The sequence below is a fragment of the Eubalaena glacialis genome, chromosome 4, assembly GCF_028564815.1.
Source record: "Eubalaena glacialis isolate mEubGla1 chromosome 4, mEubGla1.1.hap2.+ XY, whole genome shotgun sequence".
NCBI classification, from domain to species: Eukaryota; Metazoa; Chordata; class Mammalia; order Artiodactyla; family Balaenidae; genus Eubalaena; species Eubalaena glacialis.
The window spans coordinates 8,775,791-8,787,749 of NC_083719.1; the positions used below are offsets into that span (position 1 = coordinate 8,775,791).

The following is an 11,959-nucleotide window of genomic DNA, read 5'->3' on the forward strand; positions in this document are numbered from 1 at the left end:
GGGGTCAGAAGGGGACCTGTGGAGCAGTAAGCCTGTTTGTCATTCACATTGGAATGCTCTGGCCCACTTCCGAGGCACCCGGGGATTGGAGTTGCACCACACTGTGTGACTGGGGGCCAGGAGAGGTTGAAGTGCTGGGGGAAAAACACAAACAACGCTCTGCTGTTTTGTCTCCTTCTGTATACCATCTTTATTTTCCATTATTCCCAAGATTTCCCCACTTCCATCCATTCTTTCCTCTGCAGTACTATCCCGTAGAACTTTCTAGATGAGATGAAATATTTTAGAAATTCTTGAATTAAAAAAAAAATTCACTGTAGAATTCTTTCATACTAAATTGTTCCATAAAATACCTTTCGATTTGTTGAAATTTGATTTATACAGGCTTTTTAGAAACATGCTTCCTGTTTATAATGTTTTCTTATATTCAGATAAAATGAATGCAATCTTGAGTAGTAACACAGGTCACTCTTACACAATTTATGTATGAAGTTACTTCAAGTTATGTAGTCTTCAACTAATATTATTGGATGCCATCTGGTATCGTATAGCACAAGGCCAGTGTAATTATTATTCTAGATTAGCATCTTATTATTTTATCTCTTAGCAGAGTTAACTGCAAAGTGTAAGGAACACCATACTTACGTTTGTGTTCCAGAATTTGCCTTGACTTCTGAAAAAATAACAAGTTTGAATCTTTTGGGCTGGTAGATCCAGCTCCCTGTGCTTGAATTCAGCAGAGATTGCTCTATTAACCTGGAGAAATTTGTCTTGTATCCTTATTCTCATTTTTTACCCCTATGTTTCAGGTTTACGCAAATGGCATCCGGAACATTGACCTTCAGTATATCATTCGGAAACTGGCAGCGCCAGTGATCTCTGTGCTCTTGCTTTCCCTGTGTGTACCTTATGTCATCGCGTCCGGCGTCGTTCCTTTACTTGGTGGGTAATGCTGGCTGAGAGCTTGAGAGAGCACCTTTATTCACATCATTACATTCTTGTCACTTATGGTATCAGAGGTTGCCTGGCTCCAAATGCTTTATTGTAAATATAAATGCAGCTAAAACAATGATTTTAAAAGACTGTTTTTCTTAGATATCACTAGTTAGGGCAAGATGAGGATCATAAAACACTTTGGTACGGTATTTTTCCCTAGGCAGGTGAGAAAGTATTGACATTTAAAAAATGTCCTTTAGCGTAAAAGAAAAACCAAAGAGGAGATGCTACTTTGTGACACTTTAACATCTAGACATTATTAGCTATGTACTGAAGAATTCTCACACGACCTTAAAGCCAGCAATATGTTCAAAATTACAAGCACAGAGTTTTCCCCTCCAAATCTTTTGCTTCTGTTGAATTCCTTCTATCAGTTACTAGCATTATCATCCAACAAGTTGTATAAGTCAGAAACCTTGAAGGTCATCCGTGTCACCTGAGGCTCTCTGCTTTTCGTACTCAGCTGGGTTCCAGGTCCCTCTTACCTGACCTCTGGAACGCATTCTCTCATCTTTGGAGCCCTTGCCCGCAGCTCACGTTGAGATGAACCTCAGCTCTCACCTTAACCTCAACCTCAGCAGCCTCTTGTCTGGTTTCCTTGTTTTGAACTCTCCACCGCTAATTCATTCTCCACACTGCGGCCACAATGACCTTTCGGAAGAATAAATCTCGTTGTTCTCACCTTTGTGATGAACATCCTTTTGTTGGTTCCTCTGTGCCTTGAGAACACAGTCCAGCTCCTGGGGTAGCTCGCAAGGCTCCTCCTCTAGCTGGGACTGGCTCCAGCTTGACGGCACTCCTTGCCTCACTCCATTCGTACAGGATGAGTTTCCGTTAAGCGCCCCTCCCCTCTTCTTAGGAAAAGGACGTACTTTCACTTCACTGTCATCCTTTATACACTTAGAGTTTTTCTTTTTTGGTTTTCCAGGTGTTACTGCGGAAATGCAAAATTTGGTCCACCGGCGGATTTATCCATTTTTACTGATGGTCGTGGTGTTGATGGGAATCTTGTCCTTCCAGGTCCGCCAGTTTAAGCGCCTTTATGAACATATTAAAAATGACAAGTAAGTCTAGCTTCATTTGTCTGGCTGCTTTTTGTTAAGATGTTTCATTTCTTAATTATTGTGTCTAATGTGATAAATCACAGGAGGGAAAAGTGCTCAGATTCTGGACGTATTTTGAGGTAGAATTGACAGGATTTGCTAACAGATTGGATGTAGAATGTGAAAAAGGGGGTTATCAGGACTTGGTTGGGTCAAGCAACTGGAAATATGGAGTTGTCATTTATGGAGATGAAAAAGACTGGGAGAAACTGGTTTGGGGAGGAAGAGTTTTTAATGTCCATTTGACATAATTTTCAGTCTGTTTTCAAGTGTTTTGGTCTGACAATATATTAAATAGTTTTAGATAAAAATAAGAAGCCTGCTTTAGGAATTAGCAGTGCCTGCCTAAGCCCTTCTTGCAGCCAAGGGCCATTGGGTTACTGTGACCATTGCTGAGAGAAGCTGTGAGGTTACTGCAGAAGCGTTTGGCACCCTCTGTTTTGAGGAAACTCTGCGACCTGACCTCTGAGAAATTGAGAACAGCCAAGGAAAACACCTTCTGGGGTAGCAGCCATTTGACCCTCCATGTCCTAATGGAAGGCTGAGTCCTCTTCTGCTTTAATGGCGCCTCACAGAGGAAGTAAGTTTGTAACTACCCATCCTGGTTTGCCCGGGAGAGTCCCAGTTTACACAGGCTGCCTGCGTGTCATTACTAACAGTGCCCCCTTTTACTCGTGAGTGCCGGCTTTGGGCGACAGATTATACAGTCACCTCGTTTACTCTGAGGGCTCTTTAAGAGTAATATTTTTAAGAATGAAGTTTAGAGAGTGTTCAGTCAGGGCTTCTCCAAAGCACTTACTGATGGTAATAAACACTAGAATGCTTAGGCAGGCAGAGTATTAAGTTCTGTCAACCACGAAAGAATGGGGAGGGGCTTGCAGCGATGAAAGTCAGTTTTCCTCACTTCGCTTGTTTTGGCGGCGCAGTCAGTCCGGCAACAGCGCAAAAGAGACACACCCTCGGGAGCTGCCTGCAGCCCAGTGCACGCTATTATCTTTCCCCACCGTTGCTTCGTGCAGAAAACCCTTGAACCCGGGCTCGACAGAGGGCATGTCTTGTTCGCCGTTACACATCCACAGCGTATCTGCCATAGGGCTTGATCCTGAGGAGGTGCCGAGTGTGCGTGTGTGCGTGTGCGCCGGGGGCACGGGAGGCTGCTGGGGTAATAGAACTGGCTATGGGTTCAGAGTCTCGTTTTTCTGCCCCTGAGTTACTTTTCGGTCTGGGGCAAGTTTACCTTGCTTTTCTCTCTGTGCTTGATATCTTGATGTGGTTTGTGATTACGTGTGTGTCAGGTAGTGCCATGTGTATTATCATGTCAGATATTGCTCAGCTGTCATTGTTCAAAGCGTTTACAGAATCCTCACAAGTTGAAAAAACACCGGTTGGTTGGGGGACAGTGGGATAAGGAATGATTAACTTCAGGAAGAGAATCAGGAAGACAGAAAGACAAGGGATGAAACTGAGAGCTCGTGATGAAGAAGCAGTAGGGTTAGTGGAATGTTTTAAGAAGTGAAGTTTAAGCTACTTGGCGTAAACTGCCAGAGTACCTCATGAGACCTGTATGTCGACAGAAAAGTGATAGATGGAAGTCAGGGTGGAGGAAGTCACTGTGAAAAATAAAAGTTGCCACACAGAGCCCTCCACACATGCCAGGCCTTTGTTACCGAGGCTTTTGCCTGCTTTCTGTTTCTTACAGCAATCATAGGACTGTTGTTCTCATTTTATTGAAGAGCAAACTGGGCCTCAGAGACCCCAGCTCCCTGGCAGCCCTGTCACGTGCTGGCCTCACTCTCCTCCTCTTACACAGATGTGTAAAGTCCTGCTGGGCACGTCTTGGTCTGCACTGCTGCCCCAAGTGGGTCCCCGTGCCCGCTTGAAACCGTCGCCCACACCGCCCCCACCCCCCGCAGCTTGTTGCCGGCAGCGTTGTCGCCCACTGTTCCCCCGGGTCCGCCTCCGGGCCCTTCCCCCACGGTCGGCGCGGCCCAGCACTGCTGCTCCCCCAGCTCCTGCTGGCGTCACGGGGACGCCGTGTCCTGGTGGAGGACTCCTGCCCTGTCGTCCCATCCACAGGCACTTCTGTCTCCGTTTCTGCAGTCCTGCTCCCTTTGCCATCACCTCTCATAGGTTAGGAACACTTAATACTCTTTCTTGGACCATAAGCTCCTTACCTTGTGTCAGTCACTTGCATACAGTCATTTCTGTGCCATCTCCCTTTGACCTCCTTGAAATCTTTGTCCTTTGATTTCTCCTTTTCTTTAGAACTAGAGCTTTTCAGGTTTTACTCTCCTCCCTACCCAGCTTTCTGATTATCATATTTCCAGTCCATTTCTTCAGATCTGTCCACTTACCTGATCTGTAAAATATGATCCATAACAGATAAATCCCCTGAATAAGTTTACTCTACCTTACCTACCTCTGGCCTCCAAGAGTCAGTTTATGAGGGCCCCTCACCTGTGGACCAGAGCCTGTACTCCACTGCACAGCATCTGAGGCCTTCTGACCTGTGCTGCTCTCATGTCTTCCCATAAACCCATACCTTTGCTATGAGATGCCTGCTTTTGTGCTGTTTGCCGGTATTCATTCTAGACCTCCCGTTCTACCTACCTATTGAAGGGTTTTAAGTGGGAGTGAAGTGATCTGATTTACATTTTAAAAAATGTATCACTGGCTGCTCTAAGGAAGAATGTTTTAGTAAGTAAGATCACATAAGAGAGTAACCACCCTGTTTTTAACAACCTAGGTACCTTGTGGGCCAACGCCTCGTGAACTATGAACGGAAATCTGGCAAACAAGGCACATCGCCGCCGCCTCCACAGTCGTCCCAAGAATAAAGTGGTTGTCTCAACTACCTTGACCTTCCCCTGCCTTTACGTGTCCTTTTTTGTGGACTTCTCTCTTTGGAGATTTTCCCCAGTGATCTCTCAGCGTTGTTTTTAAGTTAAGGGTGTTTGACTTGGGTTTTCAGCATTCAGCAAGCAGCAGTGCGAGGCTCTGCTGCCCTTCCTGCATCTTCTGACACCATTGCTGTCTGAGGTCTGTGTATGTGTAAATAGAAGCTCCTGGATACCCTGAAACCTTGGATTAAACAGAATGTGCATTGTACATCTTCAAACAAAATGTATATTAATTTATTAAATCTAGTTGTCACTTTATTTTGGACCTGCTGTGATCCTGACAAGAAATGTGCCACAGAGCCATAGTGCAGAGGCAAGACTTTTTAATGACGTCTTTTGGAATGCAATGTCCTGGTGTTCCTAGCAGTTCTTATTTAAGTGAACTGTACATTCTGTCTTGGCTGTTCAGACCTTACCAAGAACGTAAAAGGAAACAAGTAGAAATCAACAGTGGAGTGTCTGTTGTAAGAAAACATGAACTTGTGCTTCACTGTCAATCGTTTTTGGAAGTTATTTTGTATAACACCAAAGCTGTTGTACATTTTCTACTGCCTGATTTTTTTTCATGTGTCTGTGTTTGTAATATTGTATAGTATCTTGTGCTAGGTGAGGAAATTATTTTTAATTTTGATAATTTAATATTCCTAGTGATCAGCATTGGGAGTTGGGTTTTTGTGCTTGTTAGGGGCATGTCTATACTTAGAGAAAAGAAAAAGTCCAAAAGAAGATTTTTCCTCCAGCCCCCTTTTCCCACACACAGCTGTCTTTTCGTCAGCAGTGGCCAAAAGTCATGCAAGATCATAAATCTTAGAGAATAACATCACCAGTGATACTGCATCTTCCTGAATAAGGACATACTGAAATGTTTGTCAAATGTAGATGGGGTTTGTGGTCTTAGATTGACAGCATTAGAGAAGACGGGTTAGAACCCCTGGTCCTGCTGGTTAGTGCATCATTGGGTGAGGATTAGGGGCAGTGCATTTCTCCAGAGTTTCCAAAGCTTTTTGTTTACAGAATAAAACTAGAAATAAAACCAACTTGATTTTATTTGACCAGAAGGAAGCTGGCTGAGCTGGCCTTTTAACATAGGAGTACAGAATGTATTTCATTGGAAACATGCTGTAAAATCTCAGAAAGCAGAACACTTAGAAACTTGGTTTTCCTTTATAACCAAAGCTTCAAGTTAGAAGTTTAGAGAAACAGAATGGTTGGGCACGTGATCCAAGTGTTTAATGGTGATGGTATATTGTAAGGGTAGTGTTTGTTTTTGAATGATAACTTAGTTCTCAGAGAAAATGGACAGCATAGATCTTAAGAAACCATAAAAGAATTTCCATATAGTAGTAAAACCCATAGGCTTAAATCTGAGGATTTTTAAAACATGAGAGTCAGCCAAACATAAGTTACCAAAATCAAAAGCAACATGTTCTGGTTGTTTTATATTTCAACAATTTTTCCTGAAGTGGTAAGTAATTACTTTAAAACATCAGTATCAAAAAAAGAAAAAAAAAAAAGCTCGACATAGGATTCAGTGTTACAGTTTTTGGCACTTTGTAGTAGCCCTTTCTCATATTTGAAATAAGGTTTTTGCTAGCCCTACCTTTACTTAGAAATTTAGTCCTACTGTAAAAATTAGGAGCATTTTAAACATAATGCCACTTGTCATGGTGTATGTCTATATCAATTGTTCTCTTTGGGAGAAAAATATGAAATTGGGCATATAACTTGATCGTGTTAATTTAAGTTTCTTTTTTAATTTTTCAGAGAATTTGTAGATCTTGATATAAAGTTATTGGAACACATTTATCTGTTTTACCAGAAAGAGAACTAGGCAGATATCACAAAAGATTAAAAATTGTTACTGTACAAAATTTTAAGTGAACCTTATCAGATATTTTGTAAAAAAAACAAAAAACAAAAAACAACATAATATACATATATGTGTGTGTGTGTGTGTGTGTGTATATATATGAATGGCCAAAAAGTTGCCCTCCATTTCACTGGCAGATCACTTTATCTTGTCTTACTTAAGGATTTCCCCTGGTTTTTCAGTTGTGCTTTGTCCTGTTTTTTTCAATAAGGTGAATACTTTCATAAGGAAAGCATTTGCTGGCATACTATTTACTTGGGTAGCATCAAGATTTTATTATTAACCAATAGTCTTATAAATATTTAAAACTTCTAGTTCAGAAAGTGCTAGTATTGCTGCCCTTCTTCATGTAGAATTAAAAAAAAAATAGTGTAGTTTTGCTTCATTTTACATTGGGCTAAGACTGTCTTCAAGGAAGTTAATTAGGAAAGAAGACCTTTTTGCTTTATTTTTACTATTTATAAATTGAAGACAAATCAACATTTGGGGTTAGTTTTACATGACCAGTTATCAAATGGTCATAGTATGAAGTATGCAGTCGTTCATTATTAGCAAATTCTGTTTGATTTTTAAACTATTAAGTACTAATAGTTGAGATGAAAACTGAAGAAAAATGCCAATGTGAAGTTTGTGTATAGCTAGCCTTAAAGAAGCTCCATGTTTTTAGGTGATTTTTTTTCCTGTTCTCTGGAGAAACAGTGGAGATTGGACATCTCAATTCCAGATGTAAATGAAAAGTAATTTTTATTTCAACATTTAATATAACTGTTATTACTGTGGATTCTTGTCTTGTGTTTTTTCTTTCCCTTATTCAAGTAATAGAGAAGAACTTTTTCTCAAATGATTTGATCTTAGATGATATGTCCTTTCTGTATTGGCAAAATGCAACTATTAAAGTGTAATTCTTGAATTTAGGTTGAATTGATGACTTTTAAGACAAAACAGTGAAGCACTGGACATTTCTACATTGTATTGCGTTTGGAAACACACACACACACACACTCAACTCACCCACTCACTCACTCTGAAGAATGTTGCACCAATGTAAGAACACTGGCACTTTTTTAAACGTTGCAAGTGAGCTACTTACTCTCATTTTCAGGATTGAGTATTTTAAGCTCTCTACTTACTATGATAAGTTTTTTATATTGTAAAATTAAATGATTATGTTTAAAATACTCCTTTAGAATGTTACCTATCAGTTGCCATCAAGAAGAAAACAAATGTCTTACCACAAAGGTGTTACTGGAAGCCTCACTTGTGGAGATGCTCTAACTTCCTTGTATCTACTTAATTAACGTGCCCCTCAATCAGATGTTTTCCTTTCAGTCCATTACTGCCCTGTGTCATTTTTTTAATCAATAAAACAGCCATCACGAGTAAGGGCTTCTTTCAGGTAATCCCCAACAATATCTTTGGCATTTAATACAACATAAAGATAAGACAGGACACGTCTGTTTTCATTCCCATCTATTTTGTATGAGTGCCTCATTTTGTAGTCATGAAATTAATATAGTACCTTAAATGAAAATGTAATGACCATAAGGCCTAGAAATGACTGTTGTAGAAGCTCAATAAATAGAACATTTACTTAGTTGGGATGTTAGTTTTCTATTAAACACCTTAGATCCCCAGACCAACTTTATGTGTATATATTCTAAAGTGCTCCCTTTTTTATGTGGTTGGTTGTTGCCTTCTGAGTTGAGAGAAAAATTGAATAAAAACGTTAGTTGTAGCCTAGTTTTTTTGGTTTGTTTATTTTTGCTTTGTTGCAAGATTGCTTCAGAATTATGAAATGTGCATTATTAGTTGGCATAGGCAGATAATCCAGATTGTTAAAAGTATAATTATGGAAGAAAAAACTCAAGTTACATATGATTATAGCCCCTCCATTCTAAGTAGGAACTTGAAAGTATAGTTGCAGAAGACGCACCTTCCCCCTCTCTCCCTCCACTGTGGTTACAGCCCATCCTCACTGGGAAGAGCAAAGCCCTTCTTCTTGTGCTACAGGCAGGATGCCACCCAGCTCTGCGCCTCCACTGCAAGATCTGAGCATAAAGTTTCACCAGGTTGTCTTTTAGATGGAGATTTGGATAGAGTAAAAGTCCACTTCACATACTGATCATATGTATCAGAGAAGAAGGAAAGGATTGCTTGAGGTTTTTAAAGTGCCCTTTGTGAAGAGATCCTTTTGTTTCTAATTTTTGTTTATAGGTTCAAAGCTTTTTCTGTGATTTTTTAAAAATCAAGTGCATTTTTATTTATTTCAAATGCAGTGGTGGTAGGTGAAATGCTATTTGATCCATAGGGCATGTGTAACCTGTGAAGTTAAACTTTATAGCAAAGGAAATTGTATGGTGAATCTCAGAAAGTGGCCATGAATTCCCTCCTCCCACCGTGCAGTTTGCAGCCACTCTTGTTGGGAACAGAGCCAACATCACGAGTGAAATGAGGGTCTGAGGAGGTGATTTCCCCCCAGCCCCACCCTCATTTTTTTTGGTGTCTCTTTTGTTTCCAGCACTGTACTTGGTACTGTAGTAGAATGAGGTATGGGGTCTGCCTTCAAGGAGCCCAGGTAGAATGGAAAAGAACAGAAAAATGAGCAAAAGCTTCCACTGTAGGTATGAGTAAAATGCCACAAGGAACACAGAGAAAGGACCCACCTTGGGCGAGTCTGTGATGACCTGGTGGTGCTCAAGTCCTGTTCTGTGTATACAGGCACCCCTCCCACACACCCACACCACAGTTCCTCTTTCACCCTCTTGCAGTCTACTGCTCAGTCCCACGTGGCACTACAGCTGTCCGTATGTCAACAGCAGTAACCCACTTTACGTTGTCAAATCATCTTTTTGAAATTTCTTCCTTTACATATGTAACAGTGCCACGTCTTTCTGCTTCTCCATGTTTGTTCAGTAACTTTTCTTTAGGACGAGAAGCTTCATACCCGAGAACCCCACTCATTCACTCCTTTCTTTGCTTAAATGGAGCAGTCCCTTCTGCTAGCTGCACAAATCCAAAGGTGTGATGGAGCAGAATAGAGAGTCCAGAAATAGACCTACACATATACAGATGGCTGCTTTTTGACAAAGGTGCAAAAGTCAAATAGTGCTGGAGTAATCGGACCTTCAGATACAAGATTAAAAACTGATCCATATCTCAACAGTTGTAAAAATTAACTCATGGATTACAGTCCTAAATGTTAAAACAGCAAACTATATAACTTTTAGAAGAAGAAAAAGGGGAAAATATTCAACCTTGGGTTATAACCCCAAAAGCACAATCCATAGAAGAAAAATTTGATGAATTGGGCTTTATCAAAATTGAGACTGTCTGCTCTTTGAAATACAATGTTTAGAGAACAAAAAAGACAAGCCATGGAGTGGCAGAAAATATTTACAAAACATTTCTGATAAAGAAAATGCATTCGGAATAAAGAAGTCTCTAAACTCAGTAGTGAGAAAACCTATTTGCCCATTTTAAAAATGGGCAAAATATTTAACATACTTCACTGAAGAGGAGATATATATATATATATATATATATATATACGGCAAATTACATGAGAAGATGTTCAACAGAATTAGCCATAAGTAAAATGCAAATTAAAACCACAATGAGATACCCGTTCATACCCATTAGAATGGCTAAAACTAAAAATACCATAGCACGTGGTGGTGAGGATGTGGAGGAACTGGAACTCGCATACCCCGCTGGAGGGAATGTAAAATGGTACAACTACTTTGGGAAACAGCTGGGCAGTTCTTAAAAGGTTAAAATCTGTTTACTTACCACTCCTAGTTCTTTACCGAAAGAAAACATGTAAGTCCGTATGAAGACTTAAACACGTGCATGTTCATAGTAGCTTTATTTGTACTAACCCAAAGCTGGAAACAATCCTCGTGCCCATCAACTGATGAATGGATAAATGATTATCCATATAATGAGATACTGCTCAGCAACAGAAAGCAATTCACTATCCGTATATACAGCTTGGACAAATCTCAAAATGATGATGCTGAGTGGAAGTAAACAAAGTGTACTGTGTGCTTTTCATTTATATAGAATTCTAGAAAATACAAAGTAACCTACAGCAATCTAGAAAGCATATCAGTGCGGGTAGGGGTTGGCAAGGAGGGACGTGGGGGGATTTCACAGGCATGTGAAGAGACGGGGCGGGGAGGACGCATGTGTATGAAGGATGTGTTCACTATCTTGATGGAGCTCTGGTTTGACGTGTCAGGGTTTACCAAACTGTACAGTTTAAATTTGTGCAATTTACTGAATGTTAACTTACACCTCAATTTTAAAAAGTAATATGTTCATACATTGTCTTTGACCGTTTCACACCTTCTCTTCCTCAAGGTGCCACCTTCTCCACCTTCCTGACTTTTGGCTGATGATTTTTATTCCTATTTCACTTAGAAGATAGAAGCAATCAGAACAGAACTTTTCACAAGTTCACACCCTTTGCCCCATCACCCCCTGTGTTTATTGTGCTCCAGGCAGCCTCCCCTTTTCCACAACAGGTCAAACCTCAGGGCCTTTGCATTTGCTGTTTGCCATGCCTTAATATTCTTCCTCCAAGCTCTCCCCAACGTCCTCGTTTCTATACTAAAATGTCTTTCTTAGGGAGGCTTATCTGAAATTGTAGCTACTTGGGCATTCCTGTCTCCTGCTATATTTTTCTCTTTCATATTAACGTACTGTACAGTTTACCTATCTTGTTTATACTTGCATGTTTTTCCCTCACCTGAATGTAAGCTCCAGAGATTGAAAAAAAAAAAAAAAAAACGATTTGGGGATTACTACTGTATTCCAAGACAGTCCTGGGACATATTGGGCGTTCTATAAATATTGTTGGGTAAGTAAATGAATGAATCAGAATCAAAATAATGTATATATGGTTAAAATAAAACCTGAAAGCCATCCTCCAGAGGTGAGCACTGTCAGCTTGGTGTTTGCGTCCAGACTGTGCTCTGCATAAGCATTCATTCACTGATGCTCTTATCAACACGGGTGGTATGTGCCCTGGGCTGCTCTGCAGGGGGCTTCTTTCACTTTATATTTCTGAGCATCTTTTTATGTCAGTA

At 40.4% G+C, this 11,959-nt stretch overlaps 1 protein-coding gene across 1 annotated transcript in view; it reads left to right on the top strand.

Annotated features, from left to right (window-relative positions):
* Positions 1-7,821, top strand: part of MARCHF6 (membrane associated ring-CH-type finger 6) — a 75,143-nt gene extending 67,322 nt beyond the window's left edge. Inside the window, exons 24-26 of the mRNA XM_061189129.1 lie at positions 810-942; positions 1,925-2,060; positions 4,846-7,821. Of these exons, the coding sequence (XP_061045112.1) occupies positions 810-942; positions 1,925-2,060; positions 4,846-4,936 (360 nt within the window). The 3' untranslated portion in view covers positions 4,937-7,821. The remainder of the gene's footprint in view (positions 1-809; positions 943-1,924; positions 2,061-4,845) is intronic.
* The last annotated feature ends 4,138 nt before the right edge of the window (positions 7,822-11,959 follow it).